We start from the raw sequence: 21,546 nt of genomic DNA on the forward strand, positions 1-21,546 counted from the left end.
CGGGACTGATATTTCCCTCGACACGATGTGATAACTTATAATAGTCGACTGCAATGAGTTTATTTACAAAAGAAATACCGACAGCTATTTACAAGAAAATAGTCGAGAATTATATACAAAGGAAAAATAGACAGCAATCAACTTATTAACAAAGGAGTAATCAACTGTAATTAGTCTATTTAGAAAAGAAAAGTCGGCTGTAGTCAACTTATTTACAAAAGAAAAGTCGACTGCACTCGGTTATTTACAAAAGAGACGTCGACAGTTATTTACAAAATAAAGGTCGAAAGGTATTTACAAAACGATTCCAGCATTTATCATCACTACATTTAATGCAACTCAAGTTTAAACAATTGGAATTTTAATGGAGGTTAATTCTATATATAACAGATAGACCAAATGTGGTACACTTATTAATATGCGAAACATGGTAACACATCGTCTCCCTTCGTAAAATCCTTCATTCTCACCTCGACCTCTTGTGAAAGTTATCACGCAACTCAGTGCGACTTTTATCTCCATTTTATGAGAGCGTATATTTTCAGTTAGCATAGAGACTAGAGCACGTGGTTAAAGCGTTCGCTCGTCACGCAGAGTACCCAGGTTCGATTCCCTACATGTGTACAATGTGTGAAGCCCAGCCGTGATATTGCTAGAATATTGCTAAAAGCGGCGTAAATCTACACTCGCTCACTGTGACGATGATCATCATTCAGCCCCGTGAAGAGTCCGAGGTACAACTGACGCTTACGGAAGCCACTGATAGTCAGGCTCAGTCACCACTCGCCTCTTTCCGTAACCTCACGGAATAAAAGGAGTTAGTGACGAATGGTTTTGTTACTTTTTGTCACCACTCGTCCCTTCCGTAACCTTGCAAACACTTGGGAATTAGCTCATAACATCTGTAGATGGCAATACAACACACAATAGACAAATACACAAAAACAGTAATTAATAAGCGGATATTCTGTCTCAAGGCAAACAGAATTCAAGGTCAACCAGTGGGTGTGTCCTACGCCCGGCACATCCTGTTCGTGGTTTTCCCTACAATGGGAGTCGGAATACAGGTCTGTCTGACAGGAAAGATGGCAACAAATTAATTCTTAAAAAAAATAACAACAACACAGTCCAGTCAAAATGTAACAAAAAGTCAAAATGATTTGAGTGTTTTCAACATGCTTAAGTTATAACTAATTAATACTAAAAAGTCCTCCCTTGAAATGTGATGCTAAGGGGCCGTTCATAATTTACTGCTAAGGGTTGTTATGATGATGTTTATGAAGTAGCATGTACACACACACAAACTAAACTGACTCACGCTCTCACTGTAAACATAATCGATCATTTCTATCCATATTGTAACACCTTCCAGTTTCAATGCGTAACTGGTGTTTAAAATATTTCGACTAAGCGATTACTAATCTAAACATTTTAATTATAATTACATTTAAACTCAGCAACCTTGACAATGATATTTTGAAGTGTGCGTATAACGTGACGTGGATTCGGTGCCATTTTGAAGTAATCTGTTCGGTATACCAATTTTGTTCATGAATACATTTAAGCCGACTCATTATTTGGACAATGCCTTTAAGAAGACAAGTCGGGACAAATGGGTCTGTGACCTTGACACGGGGTTTTCAGTTACTGCGGTTGTTCGATCAGGAGTGTCCCATTTATCTTGTCATTGTTCAAACATGTGGAGTTTGGAGTTGCATAACATTATCTTTCTGCTAGTGTTAATCTTCTGTACGTTCAACAGCAGGCAGCCCAGAAAGACACTTATCTCAGTGTCTGATTTCACAACACAGATAACCCAGTCGTCAAGGAACAGCAGTTCTGTGTGCGGTGCTGTCTCCCTTTGTTATATTGTCTGCTTGCATACAGGGAATCGGGTAGCCTTGTGGTTAGGCGTTCGCTCTTCACGCCGAAGACCCCGGTTCGATGCCCCACATGGGTACAATGTGTGAAACCCATTTCTGGTGTCCACCGCCGTGATATTCCGCGAACTTCATACTAACTCACTAACTCATTCCAGCTGCATACGGGCAGTCGTAACTGAATAATTTATGAAAGCTTCAAGAGCTATAAATACATATCTTTCATTATCAGTGCCAGCGCACAATTACATATATGTATTTCGAAACAATTGTAAGTTAGGATAAAAGGTTGCAGGTTGCAACATAAAATCGCAATTTATGTTATATATTTATATATAACCTAGTGGTTAATTAATTATATATACATAATTGATAACTGTGGTTTAAACAAAATAAATGTATACTTGTTAAACTGCATTCCTTTATACAGAGGAATAGACTCAGCAAAAGCATTCACAGTCCTAATTATCGCCCGTAGTATAATACATGTACTCTGATAAGATGGAAGTAGGTTTGATTGTATATTACGTATACATTATATTGTATTGGAAAAGGGTGGCTTATTCATCGCCATTATCGACCACTGTTTTTGGAGTGTAGAATATATCGCTGGTTGGGTATTTCCTTTTAGAAAATACCGCTTCGACACTGCAGCTGAGAGATTATTTCAATAACATACAGTTCTCATTTCTCATTGGTGGGTATACGGCATACATTAAATCGTCAGTGGTCGCGTTGACGTAAACGGAGTGATTTGATTGGACTGACGGAAACTCGTGTCTATAATTAGGGGATTCCCCTTTTCTCTTCTCGTGACGACATAGCCAATCGGATTCGTCTTCCGGGTTGCCATATCAGTTCCATTTCTGATTCTTCAACTTGTGAGCACAACAGTAAGGATCGTTCAACAAGTTGTGATTCCAGGATTACACGTTTCACGATGAAGTTCACGTCAGGTGAGTTGCCTGACGATGTTGAAGAGGACGGGGCGTGTGATGTCACTGACGTGGACAAGAAACTGGACAACATAATTTCAACAGGTCAGTATTAGTCGACTTTTTCCATGTTTCCGCCTTGAGCTGTTACCTCGGGACAAGGAGCAGTTCCACTTTGCGTTCCTCGCTCTGCATATATTTTACATACTTTTGTTCACCAGGCTGGTCACTACAATCCATCTGTTATCAATGTACACGATTAAATATGTCAAGTCGGCATGAAAAGAAGGAAACAGTTTCGCAGTTTCATATCCACATCCTTTCACAGTTACGACATTTTTAATCGTATGATCCGTATTGTATGTTGTGAACGACCAATATTATATTTAATGTCATGACATTTTTATATATCTGTGATAGCGATCTATTTTGAGTGACAGCTGATTTAGCGATATCAGTTGGTTTTCAGTCGTACAGAAGTTAAGAACTAGACTTAAATTAAAAGCGTATCGTTTCGTTTGAAAATAGTTCGATTAGAATAAGGCAATCATTGGTAAACTACAGAACCAGCCACAGCCCGGTCGGGAGTAACCACCATATATCTCCCATGGTTGACAGCTGGTCACGTGATTACTGCGTCATGCCTGTTACCGTTTGACCTACATGTCGGCTAAAAAGCCAGGCCCAATGTATCCGCTGTTGACACAGCCAGTGTGACAGCTCATGCATAGCTAAGGAGAGTTCACCGTGTATACAATGTCCGCCATTGTTATTTCATCTGGCTGAGCGTAATCCTGCAGACATCGCAGCAGAAATAACCAGCCGACAAGAGTACCGTTAGATATCACTGCTTAGCAGGTATGTGGGAGATAACCACCATGGTCTTAAGAGAAAGTTTGTCACATATCGTATGCAAGAGCAGGCAGCCAAGGCCAGCTCGTGACGATGTGTTGACAATTTTATCCGATGTAATTTGCGCATCAGATTTGCCGACAGAACAATAGACTGTTTTGTTGGCTTTGGACTGGTAACAAACTGATAGGAGTTATGACATGATTTTATTTGTGGATATTGAGAATAACGTCGAATACGGAATATTCACATTCTGATGAGGTCACAGCAGTAGCAGTATGTATTGGTTCCAGAGTAATGCTTCAAATCAGCTGTTCTCAACTTTCAATATTGTTAAAAGCTGACATTTCAATAATGTTAAATAATACACCCAATTTTAGGGGATATCCACTCTCCTCATTTAGATTTCATGGAGGGTTTTATATGCAAACATGATGTTCTTTTTATTATTCAGTCATGGATCCAAATACGAACATATCTAAGAAAGTCCCTGTATATGTTTATATATGTACACACACACACACACACACACACACACACACACACACACACACACACACACACACACACACACACACACACACACACACACACACACACACACACACATACATATATATTTTTTATTAAGAACTTTGTTTTATATGTAAAATGAATTCATTTCATAGACTAGTTATTATCCAAATGTCCTTCAGTTTATTGTATGCAACAGGCTAAAATATGAGAGAAATATTGTTATGTTTAAATGTTTAATGCCTAAATGTTGTTTAGGCACAGCAGGACAGTAATAAAATTTGAAACTTCAAACTTTTTTGCTTGATTTTACACTGTCTGTGTTCAAAGCGTTAAACTTTATTTCATATCAAACCAGCTCTACCTTTATTATTCTGTGTTTGTGTGTTATAAATATTGACTTAAGAATTGTATTATGCTATCCTTACAATCGAGGCAGTTATGTTATTGTAATGTCATTCATAAAAGTAGGTTAAACATACTCAGTTCACGGAGGCGTCACACACTGTACCCATGTGTCAGGCTGACAAATTAACACATGTAATATTTGGGGGTGCATGTTCTCAGTAAAGCACAGATTCTAGTCATCTATTCTACAGATTCTAGTACTTATTTATTCATCTTGTTAGTCACTACAATCCATCTGTTATAAGTGTGCTTCATTAAATACGTTAAGTTGTTTTTACACAAGGAAAGAATATTTTAGAATGTGTACTGTATGTTTAGTTATATTTGGGATTACACATTTCAGTAAAGTACAGATTCAAGTATTTATGTATCTATGCATACTAGAATCAGTACTTTATAAATAGGTACTAGAACCTGTACATTATGTTTAGTTATATTTGAGATTACATGTTCTCAGTGAAGTACGGATTCTAGTTCTTATTTATCTATAAGTAATAGAATCAACTTGCTGCTTTAAGCCTCATCCTGATTTAGGAATATTAGTCAATTGTTGATAAATGAAATAGCCTTATGTCCGTGTCTGGATTGACTGTGAATCCTGCGACACCAACACCTGTCTAATCAGGCATAAAAGTTTGCTCCTGCCATTTCACAACAGTTTTGTGATCATTGTAACATTGTTTAATCTGGCACTTGTCTATTCTGCATCCTGACATGACTTTCCAGTTCCAACAAGAAATGACGGTAATTAACACTGTCTGTATCATATCAGTATGAAAATCCAATCAAGCACCCATAATAATCCCATAATCCAATACACTAATTAATCCTCTGTTAATCCAATATACTCTTCTTGGCACATTAGACAATCAGGAAGTTGTGACAATGTGCTGAATCCAACACTTGTAGGATTACCGCGATTATGCTCATTGAACATTGGGGGATTGCAAAGCTGTTTTCAAGGGAATGATAAGTGTCAGAGAGTGAATAAATAGATCAAAGGCATTATAGAGATAAAGAAACAGACGAGTGTAAATGGCAGCCATGTTTCATTATCTGATTGTCACTGTCTAATCTGGCATCCTATCTAAACTGGCATTATATTCATATGGAGTGCTGATTCAGAGAGGTCTCACTGTATTTTTTGGAGGTGACCAAATTTATATGTTAATGAGATGTGCGGGTTTAGACATGTTTCACTGTATTTTCTTGGAAGTGACCAAATTTGCATATTACTTAGGTCATGATTCCAAGTTTTATAGCCATTTGACATATTCCACTTGAAGCGTAATCATAAACCAATGAATAGAACAAACTGACATGATCTTTCTTTGATCTGTTGCAGGAAAGCCCCTTTTAACTGATCGGAACGGAGAAGTAGATGAGGAACCATCACCAAAGGGAGGTAACTCACAGATGAACAGACACAATAACAAAATGTCACAAACACTTAGTGTTCCACAGCCAGTCGAAAATGGCCTCTCTGATTCTGACGATGACACAAAAGGAAAGACCCCTGATTCACTGGTCAGTGCCTTCTCCAAGGTCACAATTTCCGACAAGATGAAATCTACATCTGAAATAAAACCAGGGACAGAAGTCGATGACCTGAGTAGCAAAATCTCCAATGTGAGATTAGATGAGAAACCAGGCTTGGATGATGGTGAGCAGTACACGGAAATATATGAATCTGAAATCACTACGCTGGAAGAGGTTGAAAAACGAAAGCAACAAGAAGCCCAAACCGAGAAGCCAAAAGAGAGAGGCCCCATGGGAGGGAATCCAGCCAATCACAATCCACATGTTGACCGATATGACCATCTCGCCGGTAAGAACTACCCAGTGAGCGTCAACCGACAACTCTATGGCCAGGTAACTGGAAATTACAGCCAAGTTCCTCAACTGTACAACAACAACATAGTGTGCCAGCAGCGGCCAACAATGAGTGGCTACCAAAAAGAAGCGACGAAACGATCCCGTGATGAATTTGACCAGCAACCATACAAGTATACAAAGCCTGTTGAGCCATTCAACAATCTGAGTGACCCATCCAAGACATCACCTTCAAATCTGACTTTCTCAAATGTTGTTTCTACAAAGAGCTTTTCTGGTGGCCAAGTGACAGTAAACAGTCCAGATATAGAGTCGCTGATACCCAGTTTCCAGTGCGGAGACACCGCAAATTCAGGAGAATTTGACATCCTTAATTTGCTGAGTCAGGGTGATGAGGCTTATAAGGATCCAGACATGCTTACAAACATCCCCCAATACTCTCTTCAGCAGGGTTACCAGAACAACATTACACACCCAAATCCCCAGCTGGTCCATGGATCGTATTTGGACCAGACCCAAGTCAATGTCAACCAAGTACTGGAGAACATTCGGCACCCAAAAGGAGGAGAAACCCGAACAAGTTTCTCTGCAGAGGATTCAGCCAGCGAGGGGTACATCAGTGAGGGAGCCAGCAGTCCATACAGCCCATACAGTGAGATCCAGGATTCCCCTACAGAGCAGACCATGTACTCTCCACCTCCTTCTGTTGACAGTGGTGCGTGCATGACGTCTGCTTCAAGTCCGGGATCTGCCATTGATATTGGAAGTCCCAGGAGCTCCACGATGGGGTATGAGTCGAATATTGACTTATATGACACCAGCTCCAGACACCCTCCCACTCCAACAAGCTGTAGTCAGCCAGTACAGACCAGTCAAGGGTATAGCCACCAGGTGCCAAGCTATCAGAGTAACATGGCCTACCAGGGCTTGGAGTATCAAGTTCCAGGCGTAGCAGTGAACCCAATACATCAGACTGGATACTTGCAGACACCTGCAGTGGACCAAGGAAAACAAACTAGTCAGAATAGCAATTATATCGATAACAATTTGGAGAAATTTCTGGATGTTATTGAAACTATTGGGTTGGATCTTTATGTGGATGAACACAAGAAGAAACAAAAGAAAGTTATCCAAGAACCGGTGCTGCCAGTTCAAAAACAAGCACCTGTTCCCCTGCAACAGAAACTGCCAGCTACTGGTCAGTCTGGTCTAAAGAAGAGTGTCCCAGTAGCTAGCGTCCAGCCCAACCAAATTCAGCGTCAAATTCCTACCACAAGCACACCAGTTCTGTTAGTGAAGCAGCCTCCTAGTACAGCAGGAGTTCCCATATCTGTCGCCCCAAACGTCATCAATTCTCAGAAGATGAAGGTTTCGACCCAGTCTCCCGTCACTACTGGTCAGATCCTCGTGATACCAGCTGCTCCCCAAATTGTGTTTGTTGCATCACCCCCTCAACCACCAGCAAAGAAGACACCCACCTTTAGATCAATACGCCCAAAGATTCAACCGAATCCTGTTCCAGGGATAGCTTCTTCTGACTCAAGAAACGTGACTGTGAATTCGTCTCCTAAGACTGTGACAGCACCCAAACCAGCACAGCCATCTTGTCAAGTGTCTCCCATTACAAGCGGTCAGATGTCACAGAGTTCTAACAAGGCTCAACCTTCAAGTAAGTGTTCAAAAGTTTTGTCTTTTGTAGAAAAGATGGAGTGACCTTTAGGGTTTTGTCACAGATACTTTCAACTTGATTTGCAAAGAGATTGTAGTCCTAAGACTGTCTTATATCTCCAGTGTATGATATGAGGCCTTTTGCCATTAACATGGCAAATTGTCATAAATTGTGAATCTCACCCATGTATCCATGAAGATCTGGGTTTTCAGAATTGGGTTTTCAGAACTCCTTGCTTTCATAAGAGGTGACTAATAAGATATGATGGTCAGACTTGCTGACGTGGTTGTCTCATGTGATTGTATCTCAGTTTTGTAGATTCATGCTGATATTCATCACTGAACTGTCTGACCCAGACTTGGTTATTTACAGACCTGGCCATATTGCTGAATGCTGGTTAAACAACAAACAAATGAAATCACCAATGTGACTTTGGACAAAAATCTTTGATTGCAATGGTTGTTCTGTTCAAATTTCACTGAAGCAAAATCTTAAAGGCCTTGACATGAATTTTTGCAGTGAAATATGACTTGAGAAACATGTAATTCCAATTTGGGAAATTGGTCTTCTCCTGCAATCTGAAAGCAAATGTCAAAAGAATCTCTGAAGTGTACACTTAAAGTTAAAGCTCTATGATGGTACCATTACCGTTTTGATTGATTGGGTTTAGTTTTATGCTGCTTTTAGCAATATTCCAGCAATGTCATGGCAGGGGACACCAGAAATGGGCTTCATGCATTGTACTTATGTGAAGAATTGAACCTGGATCTTCACCTTGACCGGTGAAAGCTGTAACCACTAGGCTACCCCACCGTACTTTTACCATCTTATATTGACTGTCATTGGTACTTTGAAGGGAATTCTAGGAAGGAATTCTAACCTGTACAAGGAATTCTAACCTCTAAGTATTATGTATTAACCTCAGTATTTTTCATTTCAGCTCCCAAAACAAATATCAATCAGTTGAACATCGCTCGTAGATGTGTGGCAACCATGACGGCAGAAGAGCTGAAGTGCACTGACCAGGACGGGGACACGTAAGTTGGATTGAAACTTGGGAACATCTATTGGAATTGAATCGAGCAGGGATGGCAATATTTCCGCTGATCTACTTATTTCCGCAGATTTTATATGCAATTTGTCCTTTCACCCCCCTATTTTAGGTTTCAGGTGAAAATAGATGCTGCCATCTCTGTTCTGGAGGTCTACAAGTTTCAAAACTACCTAAATAAAGCCAGTCGTGCAACATTCTGTTAGTTTTCCGAATTTTCTACCCGTGTACCCCATCCTATCTTACCCTACCCTACTTTGATACCTGTTATGTTCATTCCTGACATAAAATTTGTAAGAAACAGCAATATATTCTTCAGCTCTTAGGCTAAAATTTCAAGTTTTTCAAGTACTCAATCATTTATTGTATTCAAAACAGGTGTCTGTAAATTATGTCTAAATCTTCAAAGACAATACACCCTTTTAAGCATGAAAGAATAACATATAAAACTGTTTAATATGTTAGTCACCTGATCATGTGATCTGGGTATTGAGATACCTGTCCCAGATATCTGTGTTACACGTCGTAGCCGTAAAGAATTTAATTTGTTTAACATGTAGTTGATGCTTAGGCTGTTATGAGCCTGTGTGAAGGTATGGGATTTGCACAGCAGCCCCTGGACTACATGGGACAAAATGTTTGGAAACAGCATATGTGTTTCAGGTACCTTCACGTGGCTGTGTGCAAGGCAGATAAGTACATGGTGCAGGCGCTTCTGGAGAGGATCGTGCGAGAGAACCTACAGACCATGATAGACACACAGAACAGTGAGAGACAGGTGAGAGATGTTGCAGGCTTCTCATGGTATTGTTGGTCATCATATCATGATGTTGGTCATCAGATGGTCTTGTAGGCCATGTGATATTGTCACTTAAAGCTGTCAGTTAACTAGCTGAGATGGAAGATAATTAGCACTGACACTGTTTAACTTTATTCCTATAACAATGCTTTATTATGTCTGGTTGCCATGATTTCCTACCCTTATATACATTTAAAGACATATAGTATATATGACACTTCCCATTTTCAAAGTTTTATTTCAAAGAACATTTTTGTATCATCACTGGCAGCCAATGCATGGTCCTGTTGCAGCCAATCTTGTTCCTGTTGAGCTTCTGTTCTGACAATTTATAGTTCTGTCAGAGACAATGCATATTTCTGTCACAGACTCCTGTATACCTTGCTGTCAGCGCCAACCAGCCTGAAATGGTGGAGATGCTTATCAAGTATGGCGCCGATGTCAATCTGCTTGCAGAGGTATTTACAATCTTTTCAACATGCACAGTAATCTTGAAAATATTTTTGATGTTCCTGCTGTCTTAAGAAAATCTAATGAATTGATATCATAAATTGATGCTGTTTGCATAAGCATTTTGAATATTGGGGGATTAAGATTCCATTGATGAATACGGAAATGATGTCATACAGTGTAGCTTACCCTTTAGAGATATACATATTTCACTGCAACACGTTGGTTCCAGCGGACGTCTACAAACGGACAGAAGGAAGTGAAGGCAGCAATACACAGTGCCTCGTCCAATGGGAAAGATCATCTCGCAACTCTTCTGTCACTACTTAGGGCACAGGACCTGAATCTCAACATGTTCAACTCTGACGGTTAGTGTCATTAAATCATGTTAAACCTTCACATAGACAGTAAGTCTCATCAAATCATGTCAATCCAGAGTGCCCATAGATTTTGTCTTCTCATATTCTTACGCTAGAAATAATGTACACTGGACTCAAACTTCTGAATTGTGGGACTTTCTGTTGGATCTTTATTGGTCAGCGTTGTTCCACATTACTGATCAATCATGAAATGTTAGTTTACGTTTTGATTTAGTGATCTCTGATATGTTTGTACGCTACTCAGTAGAACTGACGTAACACTCAATTCATATCACAAATGTTATTTTTCAAGCTAAGACAGATTTACTGTAGTGAACGATATCTATGAAGCTATCTAATGTTATTTGATTTTTATTGTATAAGTGTTTATAGCCGTTCACAGATCCAGTGTTGAACTCTTTCTGTGTGATATTTTGCTATAGGTTGCACTGCTCTCCACTGTGCTATCCTTGAGCATGGCCAACCTCGCCCCGACACTGGCGCTCCCACAGACAGCAAACCCATCATTGAAGCCCTCATCAGGGCAGGGGCTGATCCTAACTCACAGGTGAGAGCTGCATTCTTCATATGTTCAAACAGAGCAGGACTCAGCGAGGTTTAGTGTTGATTTGAGTAGTATTTCAATTGTATTTCAGTTATTTTATAGTTCGTCAGTAGCCAAGTGTCAATGTTGCTGTTTGTTCAATTCTCCTTGCCTAGTGATTAGCAAGTCATGCCAAAAAAATATTCAGCTGTGACTTTTCAGTAAGTGAAGAGAGTTTCCAAAGAATTAAACATGTTTTCAGGCCCTGATAACTTCTAAGTCATGTTCCATCATCAAGTGTTTCAAACTCGGTCACAGTGATTGAAAAATTGTTTGTGCTTGATTATGAGAAAATGCGATTGACTGCTTGGTTGTTTGTCCACTGCGACCAATCTTTCATTATTTCAGTTAATCTGAACACCACTTCTCCGTGGTCTAGTGGGTTGACCGTCAGGTAGGAGTGTGGAAGGTTGATGGCTTGATCCCTGGCTAAATCAAATCATGAGACTTTAGGCTGATACTTGTGGCCTTCCCTTAGCATTCTTTCGATCTTCTGCTTATCGTAAGAGGTCATGAAATGGATGGGATGGTCAGGTTTCCTGCTGTGAAATCTAGTTGAATTGTATTACCGAGGGCAAGGCTATACAACAAACTATAAAACACATTTGTGTTTCTGTTTTCCAGGACAAAAAGAGTGGAAAGACAGCCTTCATGTATGCACTAGAAACAAGGGACTACACTTTGATTGAGACCCTTTTGAACCTTGTCGATATCACCAAGGTCAGGTGTTACTTCCGCACACAAGCGTTCGACGGAAGCACGTGTGTCAAGATCATGGAGAGCAGAAAGTCAGAGTTCCCGCCCAAACTGTACGAGAAACTTACAGCCATAATGTCGAACAACCGCAGTATTCTCTCTCACAGATGAGCGGACAACACCTGCTAATTTATTTCATGTCATTATGCTGTTGCATTGTATATATCTCTTCAGTTCAAAAACATTTTTGTCACTTCATGTGTATAGCTCATTTTCGTTCATACTATCAATTTGTTATTTTTGTACAGAATCTATTTTTATCATCTTTGAGATGGCTGTATTTTCTGTATCATATCGAGGTGATTAATTTTTTCAAGCTTAAACATTACATTTATTCATAAAAGCCACAACTCCTTCATCGCTGTGCAGGGTTGCCTCCCTTGGGTATCATGAAAACATACAATTCAACTGAAATATGTGTCAAACACACTGACTCACTTGTTGAAAATCAAGACACTATGTAACATATCTATTTTAACAGAGATGTCTAAAGAGACATTAAACTGTGTAATCCTTTTCATGTAAATATCTCTGAATAAACTATTGCTTAAAGCAAACATATCCCTTTTCATATCAGCTTGGAAACTACTGAATTCATGAATTTCATATTCAGTGTGTAGTATACCAAGCAATAATGTCATAAAACTTCTTATGTTGACATTAATTTATTTTTTCATTAATATTTAATTTAATTTCAAATAATTTGTTTCATACCTTTTCACATTATGCCTATCCAATAAATGACATGCCAAGTCTTGAGGCTTCAACAGCAAACTAGCAAAGTGTCTTATACTATGTCATGTTGATACTGGCCTCTTTCAGCCAAATGTATTCAACAGTTGGCTAAAGATGAGGGCTAACTAAAAGGATCAATATCAGAGATAGCGTTGATGAAAAAATGATTAATCTTTATCAATATGAGAACTGTGTCATTGAAAATATCAACATTAACTTTTGTGATGTGTCATTGAAAATATCAACATTAACTTTTGTGATAGAAATTGTTTGTAGTTTACTCATGTACTGTACAAAGGTTGGCCTTATTTTGGAGCTACTTCTGAATTGTGTTCAGGATCCTGTTTTGCCAGTAATCATGCATAAATATGTCATCACTCAACAGTGATGTGACATCCAATCATGGATACAAATATGGGAACATATGAAAGTACAAGTGTTCCATTGTACTTCCAGAATTGTGCCCACAGTGCAATCAATACAAAGCTGGTGAAGAAATCTGGAAAAGATATCGGAACACTTGTACTTTCATGTGTTCCCTTATTCGTTTGCATGAGTATATATTCATTCATTTGATTGATATTCAGTTAAATGTTATCTACAAATGTATTCTTTTTTCTGATGGCCAGCCCTACAAGAGACATTTGTACATGAACATTGTGTGTAGTACACTGATCAAGAAACCAGCATTGCGGATGTTATGGTTACCAGAGTTTCTGGGACATTGGAATGATGTCATTAGATGATCCAATGAATTCAAGGATCACTGAACTGAGTCTGATCAACTTTGATCTTAACTGGATATGTTTTAATGAGTGAAATATTTATCCGAGTGAGATATTTATCTCAATTTGTGAGATACTTCAGTGCAGTGTCATAAACAGGATCAGATGGTCAGGCTCACTCACTTTGTTGGTTCATGTATTTATTTCCCCAGTGCACAGAACTTTACTCATGATGTCAATCACTAGATTGTCTGATCCAGGCTTGATTGCAGTCTGTGGTCATGTGGCTGAAATATATTAATCTAATCTGGAAACAAACATGAGATGCCCAGAAATGGTTTTGTCCTGTGTGACATCTGAGAGTATGTGCAGACTTTAGAAGTGGTCAGTAGTGTCATAGAGTTACCTCCCTTTGTTCATATCAACACCATTGTATGCAGATTTATTGTTTAACATTTGTGTTTAGTGTTGTAACAATTTGTCGTGGTTACAAATGTATCTTCATGGGCAAGTAACTTAATCCTTCACAGGGTGCAAAAGACATTATCACAGTTGAAACCCAAAGTGAAACATGCTTCAAAATTTGGTAAACATTGGTAGCAGTTTTCTGGAAACGTTTGACATAATTTACTAATTGTGTTGCTGTGAAATATAACAATAATCATTTACTTAATAGTAATTTGTTGATGTATTCAAATTTGAAAATACTCAATATTATGCATGGATTGTAGTATTTGTATTTTAATTGATTTTTTAATTAATTAATTTCAGCATTAATTTCAGCATGAAATTTTGCGCTAACTTCACCTCAACTTCATCATAATCACCGCCATATTGCTGGCGGTTTTCTGTGTGTGGCGTTAAACAACAAATAGAAAATATTTATCATTTGTTATATTTTTACTATAGTAGCAAATGACTGAAAATACTGCTAGGACAAGAGTGGACAGGCCACACTTTTTTATTGCTTGATCTATGGATTTTTACAGCAGTAATCCTGTCAGTAGATGGTGAAAAAGGGAAATGCTATTTCAGATCTTTTTTTCTTTTAAGTGACTTTCACCTCAAGTAGACTGTTTAACAAATATATGCCATCAGCCTTTTCCTGTTACAAAAGGGTTTTGAAAACCCAGCATGTTTACTAGGTATTGTCATTTTATTTGTTTCAGTATTTAATATTTTGTTTTGCCATAATGCTAAATATGTAAGAAAGTCAATGTCAATGAAGTAGATTTTTATATTGTTCTTTTTTTTTTCTTTTTTTTTGTGAGTATTTCAAAAATTGCAAAAGTTTATACATGTTTTTTTCCCACTAGCACTAAAAGTACAGTCAAGGGGGGATATTTAAAGTATGTAATAAAAAAAGGGTGGCGTTAACTCTCGTACAACTACATGGACTGTTCCACTATGTGGCCTATTTTAGTGATTTATCTCATGACACCCGTACTGTAATCCATCTGGACGTACACAGAGGCCTCTATTGGAACTGAAGTTAAAAACGTATCAGTTAAAAGGTCAAAATTGAGATTTAGAATTTCAATTTTATGTCCATATATGCTGACTGTTTTAATGTCTTTGAGAAGATGACTTGTATTTCATTAAGCTGGTAACTGAATCAACAAAAACTCAGTTTTAGAGTTACATTTTTATCAAATTATGTTAAAAGACATTCGAATGCTATTCTAGAATAGTGTATGTGATAAAATTCAAGCTATTTGAAACTCCTAGTCAACAAATTCTGAATATCCTAGGTAGGTCCCGACTGCCATGTATCAATATGGATTTTTTTTAACATATCGTGAGAAGTATTGTGGCCTTGAATCAATGTATTGTCTTTTAAAATCAGATTTTATGAATGATGTAAATAGCTGAAGACTTGTTTAAGGGATTTTGTATTGTTATTATCATATGTGTGTTAATGTACATAAGCGATTAGTTAAGACATTGTTGTTAAGATCTGTCATGCAGCAGTAGGTGTGTCTAAAGGAAAAAATAAATATCATCTTCAGTTTTCTTCACATCACTGTTTGAGTTTGTGTCTTTTTGGGAGTGATTTGATAATTTATGCCTATGAGGTTTTGAATCATCACACACACACGCATTAAAATGTATGTGCATAGTAAGTGATTACTAAAATGTATGTGTATTGTTAGTGATTACTCACACAAACACAAACACAAACACACTTCAATAGACCACCAGTGGTGGTATTTATGTTATACATCAAAGTGGCAGGGGAGTATAACAACATATTATAGATCAGTTGTTGGAATAACATGTCTGTTATATAACTTTTGTTATCACCAGCCGCACGAAGGAGGGGATATAGTAGTAGGCTTTGTCCATCCGTACGTCCGGCCGTATGTACGGATTGGAAAATCTTAAGAACCACTGACTAGGTTCCATTCATATTTTGTATCTAGTTTTATCACAGTGGAAAAGAAGATCTCCGTTAGATTTGGTGATCTTGACACCTTCACCTCAAGGTCACAAGAGGATTTTAGCGTTTTACTTTGTCAGCGAGATATCTCAAGAGGCGTCCACTGTATTTTCTTCGTATACAACGGCAAGCTTTATCTAGGGAAGGTGCAGGGCCCCGTCGATTTTGGTGACCTTCAGTTAATTTTCAAGGTCGTCCGTCCGTCCGTACATATTGGAATGTCTTAACCGTTGACTAGATTCTTTTCATATTTGATATCTGTGTTTGTCCCAGTAAAAGAAAGGTCTCAGTCAGGTTTGGTGACCTTGGCCTTCATCTCAAGGTCAGAAGGTAAAGTGTTTTACCTGGTAGCGAGATATCACAAGAATCGTTCACTGGATTTCCTTCATATTCAACACCAAACATTATCTAGGGAAGGTGCGGGGCCCAGTCGGTTTGGGCGACCTTCATTTAATTTTCAAGGTCATGGCGACACTTTAAAGATTTCAGCATGGTAAGCTGCATGTTGAGCTTGTCAGCAACATGTCTCAAAACCATTTACTGTATTTTCATCGTATGCAACACCAAGCTTTATTTAGGGAAGGTGCAGGGCCCAGCCGATTTGGGTGGCCCTCATTTAATTTTCAAGGTCACGCCGACCTTTTTAGGAGTTTCATACACTTGTCAAGGTCTAAGTGACTCTTCAGAATAGTTTTGTGTTTGAACAACTACAGTGCAAGAGATCAAGAGAGTTTGAGAGTCATGTTTTTGCTGACGTTTTACTTCATCTTAAACTACGACCTTCACTTTCATTTCTTCTACGTTAGTGACAATGCTTGTTATAGTAGAAAGGACAACATTGACAAAATTTGCTATGTTTTTTAGAAAACAGTAAATCTGAAGCAGTAAACAAGATTCTTTAAGATACAGTGTTTGGGTGTTGAGCAATTTGGTTGGTGCAAATTTTCTTCTAGATTCATTGAAAGCAGGACAGCGAAATATATAATGGAACTTGTCTGCAACTGCTGGCGAGTCACATAATTTACAAGTTCTATTTTCTCTTGGAGTATTATTCCATCGCCTGTCTCAATTGGTAACCAATGATTAGAAGTTCTGAATTTTAATAGTGGATAATAAATATACTTGGGCAATACGAGAAATGCACCAAGTGAAGATAGGGTCTTAATATATTTAGAGTATTCTCCCTTGGGACTTGTTTCTATGGTATTCCCCCATTCTTGAAAAAAATATGATCTTTTCGCACACTCTACCATATTCAGCAACCACTAAATTTACCTGGGAACATACATACTTTACGAAGTCCTCTGAACAATTTTAAGCCAAGAATAGGAATGATTAGTTATCATACGATTTAATGACATGAAATTATGGATTACCTGCGATAATTTAAATTGGGACAGGGGCGTGGTGATTTAATGATGTTCTTTTGGATACATGAATGTTGATGAGATATCTTGTCATGTGCCATGTAAGAAATAATCAGGTGTAGACATTCTGAGACCGGTGGCTAATTTCAAAAACTTTGTATGTGCGTTTTCAAGTATATCTATTTTTCCACTCCAAATTCAGAGTCGTACAATGTGATAAGTAAAATCATTAAATCAAACGCTTTAAATACACAATCATGCATGTGGTAAGTCATTGTTTTTGCCATTTTCAACAACAAAAACATACATTTCTGAGCCTGTGTAGCTAGTGCATTAGCACCAACAGGGAACGTTCTATTTTTGTGACAATTACCTCCAGGTTGTTATAATTGTCTACTATTTCAATTTCTGGTGCAATAGTAAAACGATAGATTATTTACTCTACACTTGATCCCCAAAATGACAATTTTAGTTTTATCACTATTTATAGTCAGTCTCAATTTCTGGCAATATACATGAAAGTGGTTCAAGGACCTTTGCAGGACTGAGTTTGCGAATAGCACCGTGTCGTCTGCATGTAAAAGTATCAGCACTTGTATGAAAACTACATTCATGCCATAATTGTTGACAGATATATAAACATCATTACAATCAAGTGGTTTTAACCATTTTCTAAATCATTTATAAAGACAGAGACGGAGAAAGATTCTCTCCCTGTCGAACCCCAGAGAAATTTGGGAAAGAGGCCGACTTTTCGCGGTTCAACTCCATACTGGATTTCATGTTAGAGTACGTACTTTGAACTAATGTAAAGAACTTTTCATGTCTGCTATATGATAACATTTTTTACCAAAGCCAACTCTCCAAACATTATCGAAGGCTTTAGAAAAGTCATTGAAACTACAGTACAATTTATGCTTATTGTGGTTTAAGAATTCAATAAGCGAATTAATAATAAACATGTTGTCATTGTAGAGTAACATTTACAAAAAACGGCTTGGCAAGTGGTTAATAAAGAGCTGTTTTCCAGAAATCTGGATAATCTACAGTGAAGTATGCTAGTAAAACTATCACATGAGGCACCTTTGCCTTTATAGATGGGTTTAATGACTCCAGTTAACCAGGATTCAGAAACTTCACCTGTGTCGTGTACAACATTAAAGAAGTTTTCTAGGAATGGAAGAGGTAAGCCTGGATCTATTGAGTCAGTCATGTAGTCGTTTTCTATAAGATCGTCACCTTTGGACTTTATTTCTTTTCAGTTGTGATACTACTTCAGAAATTTCCCTCTGTGTTATGGTAACATTAAGACCCGAGCAGTCTAAGGCTACATACATCTCATTAATACATGGCCACATTAAGAACCGAGTAGTCTAAGGCTACATGCATCTCATTAATACATTAAGAACCGAGCATCTCATTATTACATGGCACCATTAAGAACTGAGCATCTGATTAATACATGGCGACATTAAGAACCGAGCAGTCTAAGGCTACATGCATCTCATTAATACATGGCAACATTAAGAACCGAGCAGTCTAAGGCCACATGCATCTCATTAATACATGGCGACATTAGGAACTGAGCATCTGATTAATACATGGCGACATTAAGACCCGTGCAGTCTAAGGCTACATGCATCTCATTAATACATGGCGACATTACGAACTGAGCAGTCTAAGGCCACATGCATCTCGTTAATACATGGCACCATTAAGAACTGAGCATCTGATTAATACATGGCGACATTACGAACCGAGCAGTCTAAGGCTACATGCATCTCATTAATACATGGCGACCTTAAGAACCGAGTAGTCTAAGGCTACATGCATCTCATTAATACATTAAGAACCGAGCATCTCATTAATACACGGTACCATTAAGAACTGAGCATCCCATTAATACATGGCGACATTAAGACCCGAGCAGTCTAAGGCTACATGCATCCCATTAATACATTAAGAACCGAGCATCTCTTTAATACATGGCGACCTTAAGAACCGAGTAGTCTAAGGCTACATGCATCCCAATAATACATTAAGAACCGAGCATCTCATTAATACATGGCGAGCTTAAGAACCGAGTAGTCTAAGGCTACATGCATCTCATTAATACATTAAGAACCGAGCATCTCATTAATACATGGCGACCTTAAGAACCGAGTAGTCTAAGGCTACATGCATCCCAATAATACATTAAGAACTGAGCATCTGATTAATACCTGGCGACATTAAGAACCGAGCAGTCTAAGGCTACATGCATCCCATTAATATCTTCAGAAATTGTATCATTACCCTTTGTACTTTTATATTCTTAAAGTACTCATATAACTCTTTATTACTAGGGAAGAAGCATTGTGTTTATGCAGAAATTTCCAGTACTCCTTTGGGTTCTTCTGCTTATTTCTAATTTCAGTAGTTAATTTACACTTACACCTATTCATTTACTTGTTCATACATTTTTATACTCCTTACCTGCGTGGCGGTAATCGATATTCTTTTCCAGATTGCTGTGTCTTCGATCTTTCTCTCTACCTTTATGGTGGCGTCTGTGTTTCTGACTACATTCTGTTCCTAACCAAGGTTTATTAACCCATTTATGCATATCGACGGGTACTTGAAAAAAAGACTTGCAGTGCAGACGTGAATGAAGCTGAGTAAATTGTTTAGTGGTTGAATTATTCACATTACTTGTTACATTTAAGGTTTTTTTAAAGTATGGCCACTTCCATTGGCGAGGTAGCTCACCTGCTTATTCGGCGAAGTGTAGCGTTCGTTGATGTATTTCATTGGCCCCTATTTAACCATGTAAGTTCATTAGAATGTGTTTTAAACTTTCGTTGTTCCAATAGAAAAATAAAATGAAAATGGTTTTCAGTTTTATTGTATTAGGCTTTGGTGGTGGGAGATCAACCTCTTACATCTTAAAATTGACTCTCTTAATTTAAAATACCGATCCTTCAAATCATCGACAAATTTCATAAGCAAGTTGCGTTTGCAAAACCATGGAACGCATGGTCAGTAATTGATTAGCTTTGCAAGCCAATAATATACACTCTTCAAAAACAGAAACTCAAAACTCAAATATCAGTGAAAATTTGGTGTTGTTCAAGGACGTGTTGATCAGCGGAAAACAAAGATACATGAATGAAATTTTGCGGAGAAATGCATTGTTATCCTGTCCATATTTCATTAGAATAACAGTCTAAACTGTCATTACTGCTGTCTACCAAGTCTGTACCTCTTATGACCACCTCCAGGTGCTACGACTGCCCGACACCTCAGATCGAATCAGTCGCTGGACGTTTTGTTGTGGAATCCTTCTCCATTCTTCCTGCAGCATGTGGAACAACTGTTGAAGCTTCTGTGGTGGATTATGACGTCGACGTACCCGTCTTTCGATCTGATCCCAAAGGTGTTCGACAGGGTTTTGAATCGTGGATCTGGAGGGCCAGGGGAGGTTACTGATGTTGTTATTGGCCAGGTAGTCCACGGTGACACGTGCCTGGCGTTGTCCTGCCATTGACAGTCTGACGTTGAGCTGCCGTTGACGGTCAACAAAGTGAAGGACGTGCAGACGGAGAATCTGGTCGATGTATCGATTACCTGTCAGACTGCCTTGGACAAGCACAAGTACCGAACTGTAGGTGTATGAGATCGCTTCACACACCAGAACACTCCCTGCACCGAATCTGTCCACGTGTTTGATAAGGTTAGGAGCAAAACGTTCATGACGTCGTCTGTAGACACGGTCTCTACCATCACATAGACTGAGGAGATAACAAGATTCATTGCTAAACTATATCCACCTCCCGTTTGCAAGGTTCCATGGCAGCACCGTGTTACACCATCTCACTCATTTACATTGATGTAGTCGTGTCAAGGAGGGGGCATTTTTTTTTACATTTGGCACATATTCCTACTTCTCGGAGACGGTTCCTGATTGTCTGATCGGACACTCTTCGGGTGCCAAACTGTTCTTGTGCTGTGAACCGGGTGGTGAGATTGTGGTCACGAAGGTGGGTTACCAGGATGTTCCGATCTTTAGGAAGGTGTTGTGACTCTAGGTCTTCCTGATCTTGGACGGTCATTTGTCGAATTTGTTTGACAAAGCGATCCCACAATTGAGTTATTGTGCTGGGATGAACGTTGAAGATCCTTGCCACCTCA

The 21,546-nt window shown here is 38.5% G+C and overlaps 1 protein-coding gene across 1 annotated transcript; it reads left to right on the forward strand.

Moving 5' to 3' along the window:
* Positions 1 to 2,735: 2,735 nt before the first annotated feature.
* On the forward strand, positions 2,736 to 15,587 carry LOC137287708 (uncharacterized). The gene is made up of 8 exons (XM_067820100.1): positions 2,736 to 2,920; positions 5,934 to 8,090; positions 9,031 to 9,127; positions 9,805 to 9,919; positions 10,309 to 10,398; positions 10,623 to 10,758; positions 11,193 to 11,317; positions 11,978 to 15,587. The coding sequence occupies exons 1-8, from the start codon at positions 2,821 to 2,823 to the stop codon at positions 12,218 to 12,220; spliced, it is 3,063 nt and encodes a 1,020-aa protein (XP_067676201.1). The 5' UTR covers positions 2,736 to 2,820; the 3' UTR covers positions 12,221 to 15,587.
* Positions 15,588 to 21,546: the final 5,959 nt, after the last annotated feature.

This window comes from Haliotis asinina, chromosome 1 (genome assembly GCF_037392515.1).
Source record: "Haliotis asinina isolate JCU_RB_2024 chromosome 1, JCU_Hal_asi_v2, whole genome shotgun sequence".
NCBI classification, from domain to species: domain Eukaryota; kingdom Metazoa; phylum Mollusca; class Gastropoda; order Lepetellida; family Haliotidae; genus Haliotis; species Haliotis asinina.